General features: G+C 45.4%; 1 protein-coding gene across 2 annotated transcripts; it reads right to left on the minus strand.

Moving 5' to 3' along the window:
• Positions 1 to 3,561: 3,561 nt before the first annotated feature.
• On the minus strand, positions 3,562 to 12,864 carry spata2 (spermatogenesis associated 2). 2 transcript variants are annotated; one of them, XM_021566908.3, is made up of 3 exons: positions 12,781 to 12,864; positions 10,517 to 11,349; positions 3,562 to 10,340 (listed from the first exon to the last, which is right to left on the minus strand). In XM_021566908.3, exons 2-3 carry the CDS (start codon positions 10,850 to 10,852, stop codon positions 8,997 to 8,999), a joined length of 1,680 nt encoding a protein of 559 aa, XP_021422583.1. In that variant the 5' UTR covers positions 10,853 to 11,349; positions 12,781 to 12,864; the 3' UTR covers positions 3,562 to 8,996. The 2 variants fall into 2 exon arrangements, with proteins under 2 accessions (XP_021422583.1, XP_021422584.1); XM_021566909.3 differs by having other exon boundaries at positions 10,517 to 11,468; positions 12,781 to 12,835.

Consider the following 12,864-nt stretch of genomic DNA (forward strand, 5'->3'; position numbering starts at 1 on the left):
ACTCTTGAAAGAATGTTCTATGAACAGATGAGTCAAAAGTATAACATTTTGGACAACATGGGTCCCATTATTCCCGGCGAAAATCAAACACTGCATTCCACAGTAAGAACCTTATTCCAACGGTCAAGCATGGTGGTGGTAGTGTGATGGTTTGGGTATACTTGTTGCATCAGGACATCGACGACTTGCCTTAATAGAAAGAGCCATGAATTCTGAGAAGATGCTCACAAGCTGGTCAGCACACATTCTAAGGATGTGGCCAAGGATGCCAGCTATGCTAGCGGTTTCGTGAGTATTCATTCTTTTGAGAGTTTTCCTCACGTCAGCCTCTGAGAGCGAAAGCACCTGGTCGCTCAGAGAAGCGAGATTCTTCCTGGATGGCTGGGTATTGTCTGACACGAAGACACGCAGCTGGATTTTCCTTTGTAGTCACAGCTGGATTTTCCTCTGTAGTCTATGATAGTTTGTAGTCCTTGCAACATGCAATGCAAGTCTGAGTTGTCGTACATCAATTCAAGTTTGAGTCTGTATTGTCTTATTGCGTCCCTAATGGATTTGTGGAGATCGTACCTGCTTGCCTTGTATGTGTCGCACTCGTCAGATTCATCAGGGTTTGTTCTGCTGATATTGAATGCTGCAGCATGGGCTCTAAGCATTGTATGGATATCACCATTCCTCAAGGGTTTTTGGTTGGGGTATGTCTGGATTGTTATTGTGGGTACAACGTCATCAACATATTTCTTAATGAAGCCTGTGACTGACGATGTTGATTCCTTAATGTTGATGGCTGAGTCCTGGGTGGATGAATCTTTGAACATATTCCAATCAGTATTCTCAAAACAATCCTGCAGCATTGAGTCTGCCTTTTTCCAGCGCTTCACTATTTCGATGGGCGAGGGATAAATAAATTGCAGCATTGGTCACCATCTGGAAGTCAAAGTGATAGGCCAATTAGTTAACGTAATGGCATGCCAGCGTGATGACCAATGCAACAGTGTTGTATCGAGGTGCTCCAATTGTTGCTTCCCACTGGGCAGCAGTTGCTTCACCAGGCAGCTGTATGCAGATGTATCACATCACTGGCAGTAGCTTGACCAATTTGTTACATACTCGATTGTATTTAGAGTAGAATAGCAGCCTACACAATACATTACTTTTAGTATTGGTAGTAACCATCTGGATGTCACAGTGATACAGCCTACTACTGCTGCTAAATGAGGAGAGTTTGAGGTTGTGTAGCTGGCTTGGAGTACAAAAGTTCTGCTTGCCCGGCGCACTGCTGTCCTGCAGACATTTTGAGGGAAGTAGCTAACTTTAGACAGTGTAGCTAATATCAGGCCAGGGTGACAGCCAAATAAAGCTAATTTGTTGATTTTGTAGTCCGATAAAAACTGAATAATTCTGAACACTCCCAACTGTCCCAACATCAGCAGGTTCAAATTCTCACTGAAGTTTCTATCCACAAGCATACATTAGCTAGCTGGGGAGGGCTCCTTAGGACAGTTGACTGAACTGACTGAACCAAATCCGTTTGTCAGTCACCCTCAACTCAACCTCCATACTATGACCACATACATTAAAACTGACTACAACGGTGGATATAGCTCATCCACCTGCCACTAATGCTGTGCATATACTACACGATTTCTAAAATCGTAACTTGGATGTGCTCACATTTTCAGAATTCCTTGTCACAAATTCTCGGGACATCTGACAGCTGGAGAGGGGAACAGCCATCATCCGTGCATCCTTGACCCGCTCAAACTACGCAAGTGTGTATGAGAATGGGGGCATGCTTGGTCCTCTTTTCCTGTAGTCCACAATCATCTCCTTTGTCTTGATCATGTTGAGGTAGTTGTCCTCACACCACACGGCGAGGTCTATGACCTTCTCCCTATAGACTGTCTCTTTGTTGTCGGTGATCAGGCCTACCAATGTTGTGTCATCTGCAAACTTAATGATGGTGTTGGAGTCATGCCTGGCCGTGCAGTCATGAATGAACAGGGAGTACAGGAGGGGGCTGAGCACACAACCCTGAGGGGCCCCTGTGTTGAGGATCAGCGTGGCCAGCCTATCAGGAAGTCCAGGATCCAGTTGCAGAGGGAGGTGTTTAGTCCCAGGGTCCTTAGCTTAGCTTTGAGGGCACTGTGGTGTTGAATGCTGAGCTGTAGTCAATGAATAGCATTCTCACATAGGTGTTCCTTTTGTCCAGGTGGGAAAGGGCAGAGTGGAGAGCAATAGAGATTGCATCATCTGTGGATCTGTTGGGGCGGTATGCAAGTGGAGTAGGTCTAGGGTTTCTGGGATAATGGTGTTGATGTGAGCCATGACCCGCCTTTCAAAGCATTTCAGGGCTACAGACGTGAGTGCTACGGGTCAGTAGTCATTTAGGCAGGTTACCTTAGAGTTTTTGGGCACAGGCACTATGGTGGTCTGCTTAAAACATGTTGGTATTACAGACTCAGACAGGGAGAGGTTGAAAATGTCAGTGAAGACACTTTCCAGTTGGTCAGCGCTTGCTAGCAGTACACGTCTTGTTAGTACGTCTGGCCCTGCGGCCTTGTGAATGTTGACCTGTTTAAAGGTCTTACTCACATAGGCTGTGGAGAGCGTGATCACAGTCTTCCAGAACAGCTGGTGCTCTCATGCATGTTTCAGTGCCATTTGCCTCAAAGCAAGCATAGAAGTAGTTTAGCTCATCTTGTAGGCTCATGTCACTTGGCAGCTCTCGGCTGTGCTACCCTTTGCCATTTGTAATGGTTTGCAAGCCCTGCCACATCCAACGAGCGTCAGAGCCGGTGTAGTACAATTCGATCTTAGTCCTGTATCGATGCTTTGCCTGTTTGATGGTTCTCGAAGGGCATAGCGGGATTTCTTATAAGCTTCCGGGTTAGAGTCCCGTTCCTTGAAAGCGGCAGCTCTTGCCTGTAGCTCAGTGCGGATGTTGCCTGTAATCCATGGCTTCTGTTTGGGATATGTGCATACGGTCACTTTGGGGACGACGTCATCAATGCACTTATTGATGAAGCCAATGACTGATTGTAGTCAATGCCATCGGAGGAATCCCGGAACATATTCCAGTCTGTGCTATCAAAACAGTCCTGTAGCTTAGCATCTATTTCCTCTCAGACAAGCATTTCGTTGATGAGACTATACAACAATTAGTTTACAAAGTCCGCTAATTATTCTGCATTTTGCAGTCAGTAAAAGTATTGTGTATATTAGGCCTACTCTTTTCAGAAATCGACAGCTCAATGTTTTAAACATAATGTCCGTAAAGTTTTGGTAAATCAGTCAGTTGGCATTTGTAGATCAGTCAGTCGGCTGTCGCCTGCAGTCGTTTTGATGCACTCGAACACAGTCAATGTCACTTCTCTGGCTAAGTGAGTTGGTATGACCCAATCCAGGTAGGAATGTTACCAACTGGGGTGTATTCATTAGTGGAAACAGGTGGAAAACGTTTTGCTATGAAAGCTGGTGTTTTAATATTCCTGCGATCTCTCTTGGCTGTGAGATGTTACTTTGCAGGGCACTATGAACAAAAAGGACAAAACACAGGTGTTTTTCATTTATTCTTGAAATTATTTTATAAAATCGCATTTATTCATTGACGTTTTTTTTATATATATATATATATATATATATATATATATTAGAGAGAGATTTATATATAATTTCATCAACTAACAATTTGGAACATTTTCCCTTCCCCTCTCCCCTGTAATGATAGTGGGGTTCAGGAGACTGGTGGGAGGGGATATAGGAGGAAAGGCTCATTGTAATGTCTGGAATGGACTCGATGGAACAGAGTTGATGTGGTGAATGAGGGGGAGTGCTATATAGACAACACCACCACTTTTCATACTGGTGAGATTACCAGAGTGAGAAGAGGGACAAGGGATGATTGATTTCACATAGGAAGTTTGTGGAAAAATAAATAAAAATGGTGGCCTATCAAATGGCACTCTATTCCCTAAAAAGTGCCCTACTTTTGACCGGAACTAGAAAGTTGTCTACTCTGTAGGAAATAGAGGTGTCATTTGGGATGACCAAATATGCTGAAATAACTCATCAGTGCATTCCATGACTAAGACTAGAAACAAGCTGCAGTATGTAATCAAGATGTAAAAGGACAGATGATCCAAATATGTATTCTTTAAGTTCAGCCCTGTCAAATGACACATCAATGCTGCTCAGTTAAATCTCCACATGGTCTTACTGTTAGTTTTTCCATTTCCCATTTTAATCAGTTTTGCACCATAGAGCAATGTTTCCTCTTGCCAAAATATAGAGTAGGTTATGTCCAATCAATTTAACAGCCTCTTGTCTGTGTTCCTTTGGGTCTGTGAGGACAACGGATGTTTCTGTTATGCATATTCACTACAGATTCTTTAGAGATTTTAATTATCTCATATTGGTTCCTGAGATGTTTAACAAGTTTCCAGGCATTGTAAATTTGTGATAATCTGTGTCTGTACGACAAACACACATTGGGAGGTGAGAGCCAAATGGAGATCAATTCACCTTGCCCTCTCAGAGCCTGGGGCCCGCAGCCACAAAGGGTCTCTGAGTTGGACTGCTAATCCAGCATTTGTCTCTAAAATATTACTCACTTTGATTTAAAAAGCTAAAGTGAGTCTAGATCAGCACTCCTACTAAGACGCTTTGTGGCCCTGGTGAGAGCTCTTGGAAAGGAGACCACAAATTAGTATTGGGAGATACCCATTCTCTCTTTGGCCCTTTAGGAAACATCACTAGATGGAGAAAGAGGTCAAAGGTGAATTGCACTAAGGCCACTCGGAAAGACATTTAAACCTATCAGCAGTAAAAAAAAAAAAAAAAGATGCATCCTCCCTTGAGGTAAAAACAAATCTAATGCAATTGGGAAAAATAAGCATTCCTCTACATAGATTTCACCAAGTCACTTCAGCAATTATGCCAATGATGAAAGGATGTATTTTAAGTTTTTGAAGGCTGAATTTGAGATTTATGTTGGCCTTATTAAAACAGACTATATTGGGGATCTGTTGAATTGAATCTTGAAGAGGTGAGCAATATGATGGAATTTCTTACATCAACCATATTGCTTACTTATTTGATGACTTGTTCTAAAATGAGGGGATATTAGAGGTGAATGACAGACCTAATATGCTGCTCAATTACAAATCACTCACTGGTCCCTACCAACTATGCACTTATGGCACATTCTTAACAGCACATTCCATTCAGAGATGGTTGAGTTATATCCAAAATAGCCTACGTATCCAGACCCTTTCACAGCTACAATAACTGCCTAGTAACTTGTTCCTAGTGCTCAATGTCCTTTAGCCAACTTCTCTGAGCATTGTTGTGTGTATGGCATGACAATGAAATTCACTGGACTTCACTAAAGCACATACCCATCTGAGAGCAGGCTAGGTGCTGATCTGTTGCACTCTCTTACAACCACTGTGAATTGTATTATTTGACCCTGCTGGTAATCTATGAACGTTTGAACATCTTGGCCATGTACTGTTATAATCTCCACCCGGCACAGCCAGAAGAGGACCGGCCACCCCTCAGAGCCTGGTTCCTCTCTATGTTTCTCCCTAGGTTCCTGCCTTTCTAGGGAGTTTTTCCTAGCCACCATGCTTCTACATCTGCATTGCTTGCTGTTTGGAGTTTTAGGCTGGGTTTCTGTATAGCAGTTTGTGACATCAGCTTATGTAAAAAGGGCTTTATAAATACATTTGATTGATTGGTGCCTAGGTCTAGAGATAGTTAATAGATGCTCACCCCTCTTCTCTAGCTGGAGGTATTGTTGACAGTATAATATAGCCTAAGGCAGCAAGGGCCAGCTGGGTTCATCAGTCAGAAATACCCTTCCCTTTTTGTCCTGTGTTGTGTCCTTTTCAAATCTATAACCTTATCAACACACCTCTTTATTAAACGGAAATCTCAGAGGGAGAGCTAAAGCTTCCGCTTGACAATGTGATAGTCATGTGTACTCCAGAAACACTTGTGACATCACTCACCATACATGGATTTCAGCACAAACAGAATGTTCAACTTGCAAGTGTGAAATGTCATGACTTTCACCCAAGAGTATGTTCAGTGGAGTTTAAATAACACCTGTTCTGTATGAGCTGCAGCTCTCTCTTGACCATGTGCGATAGACAGACTGAACTGTGTCAGGTCATACAGTACCAGTCAAAAGTTTGGACACACCTAATATTTCCAGGGTTTTTATTTTTTACAATGTGAAGACATCAAAACTATTTAACACATATGGAATCATGTAGTAACCAAAAAAAGTGCTAAACAAATCAAAATATATTTTAGATTATAAGTAGCCACCCTTCGCACACTCTTGACATCCTTCAACCAGCGTCATGAGGTAGTCACCTGGAATGCATTTCAATTAACAGGTGTGCCTCGTTAAAAGTTCATTTGTGGAATTTCTTTCCTTCTTAAATGCTTTTGAGCCAATCAGTTGTGCTGTGACATGGTATGGGTGGTATACAGAAGATGGTCTTTTACCAAATAGGGCTAAGTCCATATTATGGCAAAACAGCTCAAATAAGCAAAGAGAAATGACAGTCCATCATTACTTTAAGACATGAAGGTCAGTCAATCCGGAAAAATAAGAACTTTGAAAGTTTCTTCAAGTGCAGTCTCAAAAACCATCAAGCGCTATGATGAAACTGGCTCTCATGAGGCCCGCCACAGGAAAGGAAGACACAGTTACCTACGCTGCAGAGGTTACGTTCATTAGTTTCCAGCCCCAGAAATTCCAGTCCAAATAAATGCTTCAGATTAAGTAACAGACAACATCAACTGTTCAGAGACTGTGTGAATCAGGCCTTCATGGTCAAATTGCTGCAAAGAAACCACTACTAAAGGACATCAATAATAAGAAGAGACTTGGTTGGGCCAAGAAACACTAGCAATGGACATTAGACCGGTGGAAATCTGTCCTTTGGTCTGACGAGTCCAAAAAGATTTGGTTCCAACCGCCATGTCTTAGTGAGACGCAGAGTAGGTGAACAGATGATCTCCGCATGTGAAGTTCCCACCGTGAATCATGGAGGTGGTGTGATGGTGCTTTGCTGCTGACACTGTCAGTGATTTTATTTAGAATTCAAGGCACACTTAACCAGCATGGCTACTACAGCATTCTGAAGCAATACGCCATGCCATCTGGTTTGCGCTTAGTGGGACTATCGTTTTTTTTAACTGACTTGCCTAGTTAAATAAAAGGTAAGAACAAACTCTTATTTTCAATGACGCCTAGGAACAGTGGGTTAACTTCCTTGTTCCGGGGCAGAACGACAGATACCATGTCAGCTAGGGGATTCTATTTTGCAACGTTTTGGTTACAAGTCCAACGCTTTAACCACTAGGCTACCTGCTGCCCCTGTTTACAATAGGACAATGACCTAACACACCTCCAGGCTGTGTAAGGGCTATTTGACCAAGGAGAGTGAGTGATGGTGCTGCATCAAATGACCTGGCCTCCACAATCACCCGACCTCAACCCAATTGAGATGGTTTGGACAATAGAGTGAAGGAAAAGCAGCCAACAAGAGCTCAGCATATGTGGGAACTTCATCAAGACTGCTGGAAAAGCATTCCAGGTGAAACTGGTTGAGAGAAAGTCAAGAGTATGCAAAGCTGTCCTCAAAGCAAAGGGTGGCTATTTGAAGAATCTCAAATATATTTTTATGTTTAACACTTTTTTGGTTACTACATGATTCCATGTGTTATTTTATAGTCTGGTTGTCTTCACTAGTATTCTACAATGCAGGAAATTGTAAAAATAATGAAAAACCCTGGAAGGAGTATATATGTTCAAACTTTTGACTGGTACTGTACATGCTGTCTAAATGGGAGTAGGAAGAAGTCGTCTCCAAACGCAGATCTAAGTCAGTTTGGAGATTTTCCACCTGGGATTTGAAGGTTAAGATGGTCCTGGAAAGGAAACAACCTTGAGTGTCTAAGTGCCAGTACAGAAAATACCTTGACAATGCCTGCACTGCTGGAGTGATTGGGTGAAGTTTTGTTATAGTTCTGGGACTGTCACTGGCTTAAGACTTCATTTCCCAGAGTGCTTTACAGTTAACTGGCTTTCAAAACAGCCATCTCCAATAGAAACTGACTTATCAGTGAAGTAGCACTTTGAGCTTGAGGAGTTAGGTATGTTGTGAATATGGACAGATAGAGGAACAGATTTGGAGAAACTGATACAAGAATAGGTTATCTACCAGTAAGGAGTCAAACAACATTTCAAGAGCAGCATGTAAACCTTAGCTATACACTTTAAACATTTGAGGGTAAATGTACAAGGCATTGTTCTTTAAATAGACTATTATGGCATCCGACCATTGTCTCTCAAAATATCCCTTTAAAGCATCCCCACAAAACATTCACCCCAGACGCATCCCCACCCAACAGTCTTAAATTGATCTACAGAATGAATAACCATTGAAAATATATACTATTGAATTCCAGTGTACATTTACGGTTGTTGTTTCCCCCCCCTTGGTTTTTCAAGTTTAAAAAGGGTCCTCAGTGAACATAATCCAATTCCAGAAGACTATGACACATCTACCGGGCAGTCTCCTCGGCTGAGAAGTTTAGTCAGCATTTGTGTTTTGTTTTTCTACAAGCCGGATGACTCTTGCTTTTTTCTCCCGTTTCGCTTGGAGAGGACTAGATTTGAGGGGTTAGGAAGCGCTACGACATCACATGACTAAGCTAGAGCAGGGTAAGGAAGAAGAGGAAGCAGTTGAAAAAAAAGCCTGATCTTTTACAAGGCAGAGAGAGGCAGGAGATACGACTCCCTATGATGTGTCCTGTGTTTATTCCAGAGCCATACATCTGATAGAGAAGGGAAGAGAGTTCAAGGGAAGGGTGAGAAAGTAATAAGGAGGAAGAGAAAACAGGAACAGGTAAGAGAGGGAAATAGAAACGAGAGAGGTTTGAATAGTGAGAGTCCACTCCCTGTTGTTCCTGGCTTATCGGTAGACCAGATGTGATATGGTTCCAGACTTAAAGTTGAGCTGGTGGTTGGGGACAAAGCTATGCTGGGGTTTTTTACGCGTGCACACATCTTTAGCGTACAGGCTCATGCACATGTCACATGACACCTTGGAGCAGTTCACGCAGGTGTGCGAAGCACCCGGCTTGTTACAGAACCCGCACCGTGACCCCCCCAGGCTTGCTCGGTCGCTATTGGCTACCATGGCCGACGACATGGCAACCGACTTGCAGGGAAACAGCTTAGTGGCCATGAGGGGTTTCTCCACCATCTGGGGGTGAGGGGGAGTGAGGGGGTGAGGGTGTATGTGGGGGTGTGGGGAGTGGGTGTTGGAGTAGACTGACAGCTTCTCCTTGACGGGGAGGTAACCATCCACGGGGCGGGGCGATTTGGGGTTGGGGTAGTCCTGCAGGCCGCAGCATGGGGAGGGGTCGATGTCGTGACAGGCCTGGCACAGGATCATTTCACACCTGGGGCAGGATGCCAGGCTGGAGCAGCCCAGGCCACAACCCTGACACTTCACCCCCGGAGAGGTGAGTCCACTGTGGGTTTTGAGTGCCCAGCCGTCCCTGGCATCCCGGGGCTCCCTGGATGGAGGTCTGGAAGGTGTCTGTCGACCTCCAACCCTAGGCCCACCCCTCTCTGTGTACAGATCAATTTCATCCAATGAGGAGAGGTGGTAGGAGGAGTAAGCGTCGACCGAGGGCAGGGATTGAATAGGGAAGAAGTCAGGCACGGGGCTGTAGGAAGGTGGGTCAGTCACAGAGAACATGGAAGTGGAGGTGCTGGGCCTGATAATCTCATCCTTCATGTCCTCCTCTGCATCCACAAACAGAGGCTCCTTCCTCAGGCTCAGAGAGGCTTTCAGAACAGGCTTAGAGGCTGCGTGCCAATTCCCAGCTCCATCCGTAACATCCACCGACTTGGACGGTCTTCCCCCTCTCCTTAGATGGTGAGGGTGAGGTATGTCCATCGGTCGCACTGAGAGCCTGGCCATGTCGGCCCCAAGGCTATCTCGCCGTCGGAGGACCTCTGCACAGCCGGCCGCGTCATCCCGGCAGCCCCTCCGTTGCTCCAGGGCTTCCAGCTCAGAGGCTGAACCCCGGGCCAAAGCCACCACCTCCCCCAGGAGACGACACTCGGCCTGGGCCAGGAAGAGCTCGAAGGCTAGCTGCCGGAGGTGGGCTGGGCCACCTGGGTGGTCCCGGACGTGGAACTGGAGCTCATGGTCACGGGAGTAGCCCATAGAACGCAGGAGGGAGCGGAGATCAGCGTCGCACACAGCAGACTGGAGAAGGTAGACGTACGGGCCTGTGAAGGTCTACAAGTGGGGATAAGGAGGACAGAGTTACGGAGCATTCCTGCAAATTAATTGTAATGCATACAATGTTTAACCTCTGGGACCATATTAATATACTACAACAATCCTGCCACCTGCACAAAGCCTGATGACAGGAACACATCCAGTTCAGTAGCTTTAGATGATGGGTGCTGTACCTTGATGCAGCGGAACTCTTTCTTCCAGGGGAAGAGCAGCAGGTTGGTACAGAGAGTCTCCAGGGTGAGGAAGGCTCTCTCCAGGCCCTGCAGACTGCAGCCTCTCAGGCATCGAATGGCGTTCTCCACCACCTCATAGAAGCGCACCATGCGGAACCTCTGGCCCGGGTCTGGTTGGTAGGCCCCCAGCAGGGCTGTGGCCGTGGAGAGTAGAGCCTCGCTGCCACCCTCCAAGGTGCTTCCGCCAAGGCCCGCATTCCCCCCTCCGTCCTCTAGCCGCCTCTCCAGGCACACCACGTACCTCCGGAATAGGTCCTCTTGCAGTTTGGCATCCATTGGCGGTGCAGCAGTGGACTGCTTCAGCCGTGACACCCCTTCCTCGCTCCCTCTCTCATGCCCCGGACGACACTTTCAGCAGCCCCTCTCTGCTGACATCTCGGGACAGACACACAAATGCACCCCACTGAGGGTTGAGAAACGCACCTTCGAGCTCAATCAGGAAGTCGTCGCTATGCTTCAGATGAGAGGGGATCAGTAGGGTTGAATTTAACTGCTTCCTGATTGGGATGGCTAGGCTCTTGCCTGTAGGCCCACCATCTGCTTTTGGGCATCTCTGGTTATTTTTTTTAACTGGCAGTCCATGTAGGCTCTCCAGGGAAAATGTGGGGAATGAGATGAGGCCAGAGGGTGCTGGTGGTTGACGGTTTGGTGGCCCTGAGAAGTATCCGGAGGTCTAGCCTCTGCCCTGTCATTTAACCAAAAGGTGAGTTCAGGGTCACTGGGCAGAGAGGGCCACAATTATGATGCTGGGCCTTTTCTGCACCAACTCCAAGCTGCAACAACAAAGAGGGATATGATGTTGGATAATGAACACACCACATGCTTCACTGTGCCAATGAGGATGATGTACTGAGCTTGGGACACATCCCCTCTTTCTCTAGACTCATCCAGCCTGCAAAGAGAATGCAATGTTGACACCATCAGGTGATTCAGAAGCAGCAGGTCAAAATGTTCCAAACATGCAAAATTGCCCATTGAAACAAATGGGTTGAAGAGCATCATTATCTGAGTTGCCTGTGTGTGAGAGAAAGGGAACATGTAGCCTAGACTTGCGAGTGCCACACACCCACTCTGCTACTGACACTGAACGTGCAGTATAGGATGTTTCGGAGCAAGGATATTTTTACCCTCAGTACACTTCATAACCATTTAGCCAGCAACTGCATTCGCATCCACCTCGCAAAACTAACACGCTCAAAAATGCAGGATGGCTACATGTACATGGTATGCTGGTTAATTAATTATGACGAACGTTAGTTCTTGACCCAAAATGCAATTTTTATGCATGTCTCAAATCTGCATTTCACAGCAATATCATTGACATTCACATTTGCTTCAATGTAGCTTACGTTCGACTAGCTATTGTGCCGCAAATAGACAATTCAGCAATCCCTTCGGGATTCGCTTAAATTCGCTAGCTAAAGTGACATGCAACGATTTCTAAATCGAAAAGGTACAAGCGATTGTTATATTTTCGTTGAAAATGGAATCAGTAAATTACTGCCCGTTGTAAGATTAGACATGTAACGTTGACTAGCTAGTTGGGACCTTCTCGAGCTAGCTGGCTAGAGAGCACGGTTTGCTAACAAACTAGACTGAAACGAATATAAGCTCATTCGAACAAGTTAGCCAACTATGCAATAACCACCATATGTGGCAGCTCTGGCTATTTGACGATATTGACGCAAAGGACCAACTGCGCATGGGGTGTTCTAGTATTCCGCGTAGCAAGATAGCTAGCTACTACTAGCTAACTAATATATGAAAATACATAACCAGCTGGGTTAGCTAGCTATGCTAGCATGCGCTGTTCCCACCAGCTAAACACAACCATTAAAAACACATTTCTACATCGAACTGAACAATAACGCCACACATCAACGTTAACCACAGTGATCAGCTGAGTACGCAGTAAAAGTGGCGTTAACAAGACAGAACTGGCAAGCCGTGATGCTAATGTACGTTAGCCACAGTAACTAGCTAGCAGCTGTGTCAGTCTGTGCCTGGCATGGGCCCGAGCCCGGCCCAGGACAGAACGCCCATCTATGCGAAGCTAGTGAGCTCGCTTCCCATCGCACGAGAAGCTTGTAATTTAACCATTTCCACTTATGAGTAGAGTTAGAAGTGAGTTGTGCACATTCATGTTTCTATTATTGTAAAATCTTTTTTTATCATATAGACGCCACTAACATTCAACGCCTTACCTTGTCCGTCCTACTGCTGGAGATTCCCATCACCTCATTGCGCAAGCGCACTCTCTGGAGAGGAGCTCGGCCATGGTTATCAAC

Source organism: Oncorhynchus mykiss, chromosome 16, assembly GCF_057628025.1.
Source record: "Oncorhynchus mykiss isolate SJ-2025 chromosome 16, ASM5762802v1, whole genome shotgun sequence".
Taxonomy (NCBI): Eukaryota; Metazoa; Chordata; class Actinopteri; order Salmoniformes; family Salmonidae; genus Oncorhynchus; species Oncorhynchus mykiss.